This window comes from Dromiciops gliroides, chromosome 1 (assembly GCF_019393635.1).
Source record: "Dromiciops gliroides isolate mDroGli1 chromosome 1, mDroGli1.pri, whole genome shotgun sequence".
NCBI lineage: Eukaryota > Metazoa > Chordata > Mammalia > Microbiotheria > Microbiotheriidae > Dromiciops > Dromiciops gliroides.
Window position 1 is genome coordinate 303,433,823 of NC_057861.1, and position 13,029 is coordinate 303,446,851.

The 13,029-nt window shown below is 39.5% G+C and overlaps 1 protein-coding gene and 1 non-coding gene across 2 annotated transcripts in view; both read right to left on the bottom strand.

Moving 5' to 3' along the window:
• The window catches only part of LOC122748670 (O-acyltransferase like protein-like), an 87,286-nt gene that overhangs the window by 51,905 nt on the left and 22,352 nt on the right, over nt 1-13,029 (bottom strand). Inside the window, 2 exon segments of the mRNA XM_043994482.1 lie at nt 3,402-3,480; nt 8,176-8,317. Coding sequence (XP_043850417.1) covers nt 3,402-3,480; nt 8,176-8,317 — 221 coding nt within the window.
• LOC122737774 lies at nt 4,692-4,822 on the bottom strand. The gene has a single exon (XR_006354550.1). It is a non-coding gene; the product is annotated as a small nucleolar RNA SNORA3/SNORA45 family (small nucleolar RNA).

Genomic DNA, 13,029 nt, shown 5'->3' on the forward strand with positions numbered 1-13,029 from the left:
CTGGGCAATTCATGGTTCACCATGGTTCACCTTAACTGGATGCTGTGCTCTTTCCCTCAGGCTTCGTGGAGTGTTGCACAGCCCCCTACATACCCAGTGTCTTGTCCTGGTGACTTGTCCCATTCCTTCTGTTCCTCAGTTCTCTAGCCCAGCACAGGTAGTTCAAAAACTCTTTTGCCCAGAATTAACAATTCAGAGGTTTGCAGTGCTGGTACCTTCAGGCAGCCCTTGCCCCCCAATTCCCTAACCCAAAGCTTTTTGCTCCTGAAGGGTGGTGATCAAGCTGACTGTCGAGGTTCAAGCACATTTCCACAACTTGGAGCCAAGATGTCCACAGCACTGGAAAGAGGGAGGGGGCACTGGAATATAGGAGTGAGTTTTGATGTGTCATGTCCTTAGGTCCCCTAGTACAGTCTCACTCCCAGTAGCATGGGAGGTTGGGATGGGGTTCTAAGTGAGCTCAGGGTCAATGAGTGTCAATGAGCCTGAACTCATTCATTTTTTTTAACTTTCTTTTGGATACTGGTTGTCCTAGTTGCTTATCTTTTGCATGTAATTTCTATTTCTGATAAGTTTGAGCAGTTATGGGGATTGAAGATAATATCTGCCATCCTTTTTCTCACATGACAAAGAAGTCCCTCCACTTCTTTTTGAAACAGGCTTCATTAGAATGGCCTTCTCTGGGGCAGCTATGTGGCGCAGTGGATAAAGCACCAGCTGATAAAGCACCAGCCCTGGATTCAGGAAGTCCTGAGTTCAAATCCAGCCTCAGACATTTGACACTTACTAGCTATGTGACCCTGGGCAAGTAACTTAACCCTCATTGCCCTGGGGGGAAAAAGTTCCTTTAAATTCTTTGTCAAGTTTAAGGTACTATATAAAGGTTATGATGAACAGGATGCTATCAGAAAAACCTGGAAAGACCTACATGAACTGAAGCAGAGTGAAATGGACTGTATACAAAAGAATAGCAATAGTATAAGATGATCTGCTGGGAAGGACATGGTTATTTTCATCAGTGCAATGATCCAATATAACTCTGAAGGACTTATGAAAATTGCAGTTCATCTACAGAGAAAGAACTGATGGTATCTGAAAACAGATTGAGGCATAATTGTTTTCGATAGTTCCTTAATCTGAATCTCACAACCTGACTAATGTGGAAATGATTTCCGTGACTACTCACATATAAACTATATTGAACTGGGGCAGCTAGATGGCGCAGTGGATAGAGCACCGGCCCTGGAGTCAGGAGTACCTGAGTTCAAATCCGACCTCAGATACATAACACTTACTAGCTGTGTGACCCTGGGCAAGTCACTTAACCCCAATTGCCTCACTAAAAAAACAAAAAAACTATATTGAACTGCTTGAATTCTTGGGGATGGGGGGTGGGAAGGGAGGGAAGAAGAGAAGTTGGAACACAAAGTTTTAAAAAATTGATGTCAAAATTTGTTTTTACATGTAATTTGAAAAATAAAATTCTAAACAGAAAAAAAGAAGAATGGCTCTCTCCAAATTTCCAAATATCGATTTTCTATTTTCTCTGCTTTGAACAAAATTCAAGGTAAATGTTACCTGTTTATGATTTGGAGCCCATAAACCATAATTCTTTGCATGCGATCATAACAACTCAGCAGTGGGCAAAATCAGACACTCTCCTTACCAAGGGAGGCCTATACCCTACTCCAAGAGACATATTCCTTTCCATCAGCTGTTTTTGTACTTAAAATGTAGAAATGTCTTGGAAGAAATCTAATTTCCACAGATAAATTCATGTCAAGTCTGCTAAAATAGTAACTAGACTGTTTTCCTTTCTTCTCTGCACCTAGCTCCTTAAGGATAGTCATCATAACACAATATAAATCACACTATGGCCTGGAAAGGGACACTGAGTAAATGAATTTTCTTTGCTTCTTGTTTGTTTATAATGTTGGTTCTTTTATCCTAAATGTTAAGGGCTCTGTAAGATTTTGCCCCTTGCTTTATATATTTATTTCTTTTTATTGTTATTAAACTCAAAATTAAAAAATAATCTTTAATGCATTTTATTTCTCTTCTTTTTCATTCTTTTTTTTTTGTTTTTCAACATAGGCCAAACAGTGTCATTAATGTTATATGCAGGGTATCCCAGCGTATCTTATTGCAGCTTTAAAATAATAAAGTTGAAAACTGCACTAACATTTTTAGACTATCCCATATATATATCATTACTAGGTTACTAATAAATTCCAAACTGACAATATTATTTAAGGAAGCTAGGTGGCTATAGTAGATAATAGTAGATCTGGAATCAGGAGAATTGAATCTGAATCGACACTTTTATGACCCCAAGTAAGTCACTCAGCCTCAGTTTACCCATCTGTAACATGGGAATAATATAGTCCTCTCTCACAGGGTTGTGAGGTTCAAATAAGATAACATATGTAAAGCACTTTGCAAATTTAAAGGGATGTGTGTGTCTACACATACATATACACTTGTCCTTGTTCATATCATATGGCTAATCTTGTGTCTAAATTTGGAAACTGGAAAATCTGAAGAACAAAGGATGAATTTTCTCATGAACAAAGGTTAAGGAGGTGTCATCTCAGATGAAATGCCACTCACTAATAATTGATAATCTTGAAGGTGTGATTTAATATCAACAAATTTGCATTTGTTTTTTACCAAGAAAAATATAGATTAGCTTTGGAGCTTGGACCTCCCCCATTACTCTTCTAAGTGGTATACACACATATTAAAACATATCTAATCCTTGTGTTCAAACCAGAAGGTCCTAGTTCTGTCTTGGATAGGGGTTTATTTATTCTACTCAATATAAGTCAGAGAGGAGCAGCTAGGTGGCACAGTAGATAGAACACTGGCCCTGGATTCAGGAGTACCTGAGTTCAAATCCAGCCTCAGACACTTGACACTTACTAGCTGTGTGACCTTGGGCAAGTCACTTAACCCCCATTGCTCCACAAAAACAATATAAGTCAGAGTTAATTCAAGTGATAGGCTGGAAGATACCTTGGAGTATCCAGTTCCCATATTTAAATATGTGAAAAAGTTGATTTTAGTGACTGTCTCCAGACCTCAAACTTAACTGGTGGCAAAAAGGTTAGAAGGCAGCTGTCTTCACTCTGATACTATTATAGTGCTTTCCCACAGTCCCCGTGGTTTAGGATGTCCTTCAGAGGTTGTGAATATTGGCATCTAGCCATTTGCACATAAGTATGTTTATCTGTGTGCTTATCTAAAAGGGGAACTTTTCCACTTGGGCCATATTATAGAAACATTCAAAGTATAATGTGTCAAAAAATAGACAACATAATAAAGTAGCTAAGGGAAAGGTGACAAACCCAATTCAAACACAGCAATGTCTGTACATCAGTATATATTATTTTTTGTCTTACCTAACTGAGTCATCAGAGCTACATCCTCCTTGGTGAAGGAGTCAGGAACACACAAACCAATACTATAGCCAGTTCCATCCTAGGAAACATTATGTTGAAAACCTTGAGTCCAAATGGTCATGGAGACATATGTAATATTTTTTTAGTAATGCCATAGCTCATCAGTTATAAATCAATTAGGTTAGTGTCAAGATAATGGAATGTGATAGATGAGATTTGGCAGATACTCTGGAGCCCACCTGAGTGGACTACTGGCTGATTTGACTGGATTAGTAGTTGACTAGATTCTAAGTACTTGAGAGTACTTAAGAAAGCATGGTTCTCAGAATCTAAAAAAACTTTGAACTTCCAGCCCAATCAACCAACCAGCTTGAAGAACCTCCCCATTCTGGGAGGGGACAGGAAGGAGGAAAGGGGAGCCTGCACGAAGAGCGCTGTCTTTTTGGTTCCTGACTTGGTGGTGATGGCAGAGAACGATGGAGAGGAGCTGAGGAAAGATAGGATTGCGAGGTTGTAGGCATTCTGTTCTCAATCTTTCTCTTTCTATATTTCAATAAACCCTTAAAAATCTAAACTCGTTTTAAATCAGTGATTTTAGTCAGTTTCCCCCCAAACTGGGGGAACAGATTAGAACCCACGTTTAGAATTTTAAATTACACATTAGATAAACTCCTTCAAGGCTGGATAATCTAAATATATTCAACTCTCAATTATCTGACAGGGGAAAGTAGCAGATCTTACTCTCAACTACCTCTTGTAGATTTTCTCACTTATTCTGCTTTTTCCAGCTGTCATCATTACCAACAGCGTTTTTGTTTGTTTGTTTTGTTTTGTTTTTTTCTGATGAAAAGAAACCAGCATCATTTATTGTCATGCCTGGAGTCAGCCGTCTATTCCTAATTGCCAAAAGCTGTCCAGGAAAGACCACCTCATTTTATTTGATGCAATTCAAAACATGACAGATTTTACAGGTAAACAAAAATGTATGGGCCAGGAAAGTCCTTAAAAAGACCAGAGTCCAACCCTATTTTAAAGATGGGAACATTGAGACACAGAGATAGGAAGTAACTCGGCAATGGTTACAATGATTTTAAATCTAAAGCTACAATAGCAAATGCCATTTCCTCAAGAAAAAGCGATCATTCACTTGAGAGGAGCTGGGCTTCAGAATGAGGAAGTTAAAAGTTCAAACCCAGCCCCAGACATTCACTTGCTGTGGGACCCCCAGGTAAATTACTAAATACTCATTTTAACCAAGACCATTGCATATCGGGATTTTCAACACTGTGTAAATATTCCTAACCCAGTGACTGAATGGATAATGAGATGACCAGACAGTGAATAGAGTTAGCTGTTACTCTTCGAGTACTTTAGCACACCACGACAACAAGCAATGCCTAGATGTGACTCTAAGTCTCGGTACCAACAGTGTTTTAATATGGTCCCTCTATACAGCCTGAAATCTATCAAGACCTGGATGAAATGCCCTCCCTTTTTTACATTTTGTTTTATTTTTATTGATAGCTTTTGTTTTTATATCATAGTCATTTGCAAATATATACTTCTCCTTTTTCTATCCAGCAAACCACCTCTTGTAACAAAGATTAAAAGAAAGATTTAAAAAGCAGCTCAGCAAAACCAACAGACATATTAGCTGTACATGATAGTAAATGAAATAGTCCACATTCATTGTCCCCCACCTCTTTGAAGAAGAGAATTTTATTGACTCTTCTTTGGGTCCAATCTTGGTCAATATAATTGCATAGGGGGCAGCTAGGTGGTGCAGTGGATAGAGCACCGGCCCTGGAGTCAGGAGGACCTGAGTTCAAATCCAGCCTCAGACACTTGACACTTACTAGCTGTGTGACCCTGGGCAAGTCACTTAACCCTCATTGCCCCACAAAATAAAAAAAATAATAATTTGAAAATCTTTCATCTCTAATCCCTATGGAAACATAAATCAGAAAAAAAAATAATCTAAGCTCTTACTTAACTCTACTTTCATCATTCTTGAAGTGATGCTTTCTGTCCTCCGTAGAGAATGAGATCATGGCATAATGGGAATTATGCTAAGAAATGAAAGATACTGGGTAAGAGGCAGATAGTTAACTAAGTTTCCTGGTTCCCCCTGAATCAAGTCTTTACAGTGTAGCTTCATTTAATTTGAAGTATCCAGAAATACCAGGTACCTCTATGTTTAAATAGAAACAAAAAGCCCATGGCAAAAGCATGAATTTTTTTTGTTGTCTTTTGGTTTGGGAAGAACTGTGCCTGTGATTTTCTCCATGAATACAGATGAGTTTGAGGAAACTGTCTTCCATATTCTCTACCAGCAATTTAATCGTGGTAAAAAAAAAATGTATCAACTACAGATTTTATTAATATCCTAGACTAATAATTGAAATGTCATTCCTGAGAAGGAAAATATAACATCACAAATTAAAACCTCAGGCATGTTTTTGTCAACCCCAGAATTTATGACTAACATTTTGCTTTTGATTCAACCTTATTAATCTGTTTCAAAACATCAGAAAAGAAATTTGTATACGCTGATTAAAAACTTAATAAATCATCACTGTCATTGCCATTGTCCAACAGGGCCTCAACTACAAACGAAATGATGAGGACAGTCTTATTTGTCCCCTCTCTTTAATAATGTGAGTCAGTTTGATAGTACCAGGGTGTGGCATATGTTGAAAAGCCGACTTTTCTTATTGCTATTTTTATTTAATATTTGGATCCCAAGAAATGTCATTTTCTTTTAGCCATTTGTAATGTTAATTTTTTTCTCTGAGCCTAAAGAGAAAGTAAACCTTCTATTGTTTGTCATAGCAGAAAGGAAGTTATATGATTTGAAAATAGAAAAGTCCTTTGTTTTTTATTACTACTTATGTGACCTTAGGCTAATCTAATTGACTTCTCCGGGGCCCCAATTTCCTCAGTTGTAAAAAAGAAGGGGGATGGAGAGAAACCCCAGTGGCCTTTTCAGATCTAAGTCTATGATACTGTTGTTTTAAATAGGAATTTGTTGTTGTGATTTGATGCTCTGAATTAAGAGAATGCTTAATAAATAACACAACTGGGAAAATTCCTAAGCTTTAGCCAATTTGCAAAAAGTTCTAATACACGAGAAAAGCATATAAGCATTTTTAAAAGATCAAAGGTGAAAAATTGTGTGGCCATGGGTACTTGACTTCTGAGCCTCCATTTTTTTTTCATCTATAAAATTGGGATGATCATACTTGCACAGGGTTGTTGAGAGGTGTGATGAGTAAAATTAAATCACCTTACTTGCCCCCCAGTGTGGGGGGAAACTAGCTAGGATTTACTTATAATTAGAGGTTTCAACAACAGTTTAGGCATTGAGCATTTATTAAAGTATATTAGAAGTTAGTAAAAAGAGAACACGTGTCTCTGAAAGAATGGAAAAATCTAGCTCACATCTACGAGAGAGAGAGAGAGAGAGAGAGAGAGAGAGAGAGAGAGAGAGAGAGAGAGAGAGAGATCTCCCTTCATCTAGCTGGTCATGCTATCAAAGAGAAAAAGCCTCAGTCAGTTCAACTGGAAGTTCCCTGTGGGACTGGAAGAGGGGCGGTCACCACACACAGCTTCAAGCTAATTGGCTGGTAGGTTTCAAGTCCATTAATTGACATGACTTAAAGGTGGTCCATGAATTGTGAGGCAACTTCTGGGATGCCAATTCAACCTTAGAAACATCAGAAAGCTCACTTCATGCTTTCTCGGCAGAGGGCCCTGGAGAGTAATATTCTCACAGAAGGATGCATTTTGTAAATATAAAAGTAAGCTATTTAATGAAACTTATCAAATCCATTATCAGTCTCTTAAAAATGAGGCCTTTGGGGCAGCTAGGTGGCGCAGTGGATAGGGCACCAGCCCTGGAGTCAGGAGTACCTGAGTTCAAATCCGACCTCAGACACCTAACACTTATTAGCTGTGTGACCCTGGGCAAGTCACTTAACCCCAATTGCCTCACTTAAAAAAAAAATGAGGCCTTTGTTTTTGTTTGTTTCTTTGTTTTGTATTTTTTTGTGGGGCAATGAGGGTTAAATGACTCGCCCAGGGTCACATAGTTAGTGTCAAATGTATGAGGTCAGATTTGAACTCAAGTCCTCCTAAATCCAGGGTCAGTACTTTATCCATTGTGCCACCTAGTTGCCCCCAAAATGAGGCCTTTGGTAAAGAGATGTTTACTATATCAGGGGAATTAACAAGAAGTAGCAGTTTAATACAAGATTTTTAGGGAATGCAAGTTCTAATTGAACTCCTACTGTGCTTCAAAAGCCTCAATTGATTCATTTACAAAACAGGAATACTACTCTAGATCCACCTTTTCAGTTTATTTAACTAGATGACAATGGCAAATCACTTTCCTAAATGATAAATTCTGAAAGGGATAAAAATCCAGAAGAGAGATCACATATTTTTAAAGTTCTTTTTGTCCTTTGTGAAGAACTCTACATAATCCCATTCTTTTTTAAAATTTTTAAAAATTTTTATTTTTTTTAGTGAGGCAATTGGGGTTAAGTGACTTGCCCAGGCTCACACAGCTAGTAAGTGTTAAGTGTCTGAGGCCAGATTTGAACTCAGGTACTCCTGACTCCAGGGCTGGTGCTCTATCCACTGCGCCATCTAGCTGCCCCCATATTCCCATTCTTAAAAAGTTGATTTTCATGGAAGAAGGAACCAATGGGATGGCAGTGAATTACAATTATGTCCTATGTCTGTGCCCAGAGAAATAAACGGAATAACCTACCTGCTGTATCTGTAGTTTGCAGTATCGCCCATGGAAATGCTCCCTAGGAGGTCTGGCCGAGAGGCATTCACTGTAAAATCCCAGTATGTCCATATTCCCATTCAGAATGTTGCTATGCACCTTCCCAGTGGCATCATACATTAAGGATTGAAAACACAGGCACTCATGTAAAAGGGCTGCATGTGGGAATCTCAGACCTTTGGAAGGACAGCTGATCTGTCCTTCTTCAGATTAGGAAACTCACCTGACCAGGAAAGGACACATACTATTTTGTATAGACATCCTCCATTTTCTTCAGTGGAGAATAAATAAGATACATACATAGATAGACAGATTATCAATTGGTAAACAGTTTCCCAATTTAATTTTTGTTAACAACATTATGGGAAGCGAAAAACTGTAGCTTAAATCAGACGTTTGAAAGAAAAAGACTAATATATATGCTTAAATGGAATTTTAGGAACTACCTAGTTCAACTCCTTGTGCAACAGGTAACAACAACAATACTAAGAGCTAGCATTTCTATATTATTTTAAGGTTTGCAAAGTACTTTACAAATATTATCTCATTTGAGCCTCACAACAACTCTGTGAGGTAAATGCTCTTTTAACCCCCGTTTTAAAGAGGAGAAAGCTAAAACAGATAGGGTTAAGTGACTTGCCCCGGGTCACACAGTCAGAATGTATCAGGATCAGATTTGCACTAAGGTTTTCCTGACTCCAGTGCTCCATCTACTAGCTACCTATGGAACTCCCCAGCTGCGCCATTGTCTGATTAAATGACTCACCTAGAGGAGTAAACATGAAGCCCCCAAACTCTAGGATTTCAATCTAGTCCTACTTCCACTCCACCTTTTGTTGTTGTTGTTGTTCAGTTGTGTCTGACTCTCTGTGACCCCTTTTAGGGTATTCTTAGCAAACATACTGGCTGGTATAACAACACTTTTTTTTTTCTTGCTATAGTAAGGAACTAGAAGTTCAGTGTTTTCTTTAGTCATGTCCAAGTCTTCATGACTTCATTTGAGGTGTTCTTGGCAAAGGCGCTGGGAGTGTATTGGGTATTCAAGGAGGATTTAGCACCTCTAGTATGAGAGGGCTTGCTGAGCGCTTTTCAAGGTTACTCATCCACCTTTGGCATCTACTTTGCATTCAACTCTCACCGGTGGCTCCAAGAAGCTGCAGCACACAGAGCTGCCATACATCAGTGAACTATCTTGGCAGATAAACTAAACCAGTTTGAGGAATAACTGACAGGCAACAAACCCTTCAGTGAGTTGGAGGCAGTGCCTTACCCTAAGTATGTGAAGACTTCCCCCTCCCCCCTCCCCCCTCCTCTGTAGAATGGGCAAATGAGAACAATTTGTTCCAAAGGCTACTAAGGTGGCTGAAGCAGGCATCGTGGAGAACTTAGAACTTGGTCAGATATCAAAGACATCAAGGTAATTAACTGCATCCCAGGTCGGGTCATCTTGACTTTAGTCTTGCCACTGGGCTTCAATGACTGAAAGAGATAGTGAGGCTGACTACTTTGTGCAATTTTGCCTCATTTAAATCCAATTTACACAAGAGTCAAGATATCACCCCATGATGTCACTGTTCCTCTTAGAAAAGGAAGGACAAACAACTGAAATGGTTTGCCATTTCCCTCTCCAGCAAGTATTACAAATGAGGAAATTGAGGCAAACAGGGTTAAGTAACTTTCCCAGGGTCACACAGCTAGTCACACCCAGGGTCAGGCAGCTAGTAAGTGTCAGATTTGAACTCAGGAAGAGATTGAGTTTTCATGGGAGGCTGTTCTGATAGTCTTCACCTAGTTCCTCCAGACAGTATTGTGATCCGGTTTGGTGTGACACAAAGAATCCTAGGGACCAGAAATCAAGAGGTGTGAGTTCTAATCGAAGCTCAGCCACAAAGGAGCCATAGACCTCTCCCATGGTCCATTACTTCATCTGACAAATGATAGGTGGTATTTGCACTACAGCCTCCAATGTTTCTAATAGGCCATGATGCTCCAAGATCCCTCGTTTAGATGAAGGGACAGAGAGTAGCACATTGGAAAGACTTCTGGATTTGGAATCAGCAGACTTCAGTTCAAACCTTAGTTTAGATATTTATTGCCTGTGTTAATTTGTGTTACCTTTTCTGGACCTTGATTTTCTCATCTATAAAACAAGGGGAGAGGATTATATAACCTATAAAGTATTTCCAGCTCTAATCTATAATTCCATAAGATTGTACAGGAGGCCTAATGGCACAGTGGCTAGATCGAGCACCAGGCCTGGAGTCAAGAAAACCAGTTCTGGGGCAGCTAGATGGCACAGTGGATAAAGCACTGCTCCTGAATTCAGGAGGTCCTGAGTTAAAATCCGACCTCAGCCACCTGACACTAGCTGTGTGACCCTGGGCAAGTCACTTAACCCTCATTGCCCTGGAAAGAAAGAAAGGAAGGAAGGAAGGAAGGAAGGAAGGAAGGAAGGAAGGAAGGAAGGAAGGAAGGAAGGAAGGAAGGAAGGAAGAAAGAATACCTGTTCTCAAATCTGGCCTCAGACACTTACTAGCTGTGTGACCCTGGGCAAGTCATTTTACTCTGCCTCAGTTTCCTCATCTGTAAAATGAGCTGAAGATGGAAATGGCAAACAGCTCCAGTATCTTTGCCAAGAAAGCTTCGAATAGAGTCATGAGGAGTCAGATATGACTGAAACAACTCAACAGCAACAACAAAGTTTGTACTCCAAGTGACTGATAAGGTCTGTGGCAGTTGATTCAGAGCAGTCTTTTTTTTTTTTTTGGTGAGGCAATTGGGGTTAAGTGACTTGCCCAGGGTCACACAGCTAGTAAGTGTTAAGTGTCTGAGGCCGGATTTGAACTCAGGTCCTCCTGACTCCAGGGCAGGTGCTCTATCCACTGAGCCACCTAACTGCCCCATTCAGAGCAGTCTTAACTGACAGACTCTGATCTCTGAAATATCTGGAGCCACAGTAAATCTAGAGAGATACTATGCTATTTCATAAGCTTTGGATTCCTTTTTCTATGATTTAACTAGTAATCTCTCTCAAGATTAAAAAAATGTTAACCCTTTAAACTAATCAAAGCAAAAAAAGCCTAAATAATTAGTTATAAAACAATATCATATTGATATTTCACCACTTACACTTTGGGCACTAAACTATGTTTTCATAGTTTATGTTCTCATAGGATCATAGAACCCTAGCTTTAAAGTTGGAAGGGACCTCAGAGACCACTGATGGATGAGGAAACTGAGGCCCAGTGTGACAAAATAACTTATCCAAAGTCACACAGGTAGCAAGTAATTCTAAATTTAGTATCCAGGGGACAGCTAGGTGTCACAGTAGATGAAGCACTGGTCCTCAGGAGGACCTGAGTTCAAATCTAACTTCAGACACTTGACACTTACTAGCTATGTGACCCTGGGCAAGTCACTTAACCCTCATTGCCCCACAAAAAAACAAAAACAAAATTAGTATCCATTCCACTGTCATGTTGTTATAGTTGAATCCTCATAACTAAGTTTTTAGAACTCTCTTGAAAGTGAAATGGAATCTTTTCTTTTCATAGGAAGCCATCTTGAAGTGACTTAAGGTATTATTCATGGTACAAGGATTTTTTTTGTTTTGTTTTGTTTTTCAAGAAGCCCTATGAGCCATCATTTGGAAAGTATCGTCACAGACCTTGGTCGGGTCTGGTAACCAAATCATCAGTGCCAACAGACTGACTCCTCTTCTTTTGGCTTCCTCTGTTGTTCAGGGTGGAGGAAAACAGCCAGTGGGTGTGAGTTAACATTGGCCTTTTGGAAATAGGTTTGTACTGTTCCAGGTTGTTATCATATGTTGGGAAGAACTGCCCACCCCATCCTCCTCCACACACATTGGCCTCTGCACTCAGAAGTCTGGGACTGGTCACCAGCTCAGTCATTTGCATGTACCCTTGGTCTATAGTTATTGTGTTGAACTTTGCAGAAAGGTTCAGCTCAATACACAAATTCAAATTCTATGAAAAAAACATTACCATGTCCCAATATTGTGACTCATAAGAGCATACATTTATTTATTTTTTAATTTTTATTTTTTTAATTTTTTAGTGAGACAATTGGGGTTAAGTGACTTGCCCAGGGTCACACAGCTAGTAAGTGTTAAGTGTCTGAGGCCGGATTTGAACTCAGGTACTCCTGACTCCAGGGCCAGTGCTCTATCCACTGCACCACCTAGCTGCCCCTAGAGCATACATTTATAATCAGAAGGGACTTTAGAAGTCCTTGAGTCTAACTACCTCATATTACATATGAGGAAGGGAAGGGAATAAAGTCTTCAATGATTTATCCCCGGCTCTATAGCTGAGGCTGATTAGATTGCAACTACTGGATTGACACTAAGAGCTAAAGCAGGGAGAATCAAGGATTAGGCACAACATAGAGAGAGAAAAGACCAAAGAAAAGTGCCCGCCTCAGCCTCGACCTTACCCAAAAATATGATATTCATGAAGCTGACCACTACTTCCCACTCCCCTTTGAGAGGAGCCTGGAATTCAGAATTGGAAACAACCTCAGAGATCATTTAGTAATTGGTGTCAAAGTCAAATAGAAACAGATCTCTGTCAGATCATACATACTGACTTAGAAAACTACAAATTATTGACATCTGTTTTACTGTGTTTTTATTTATTTCGTTAAACATTTCCCAATTACATTTTAATCTGATTCGGGCTGCAATCAGGAGTTTTGTTGGCAGCAAATCTGACACCTTCCCTCTAATGCAATCCCTTCCTTTGACAGGCTAAGAAGGTCTCTTTGAAGTCCAAGGTGACTTTTCAAGGTCCACAAAGGAAACAAGGAAGCAGA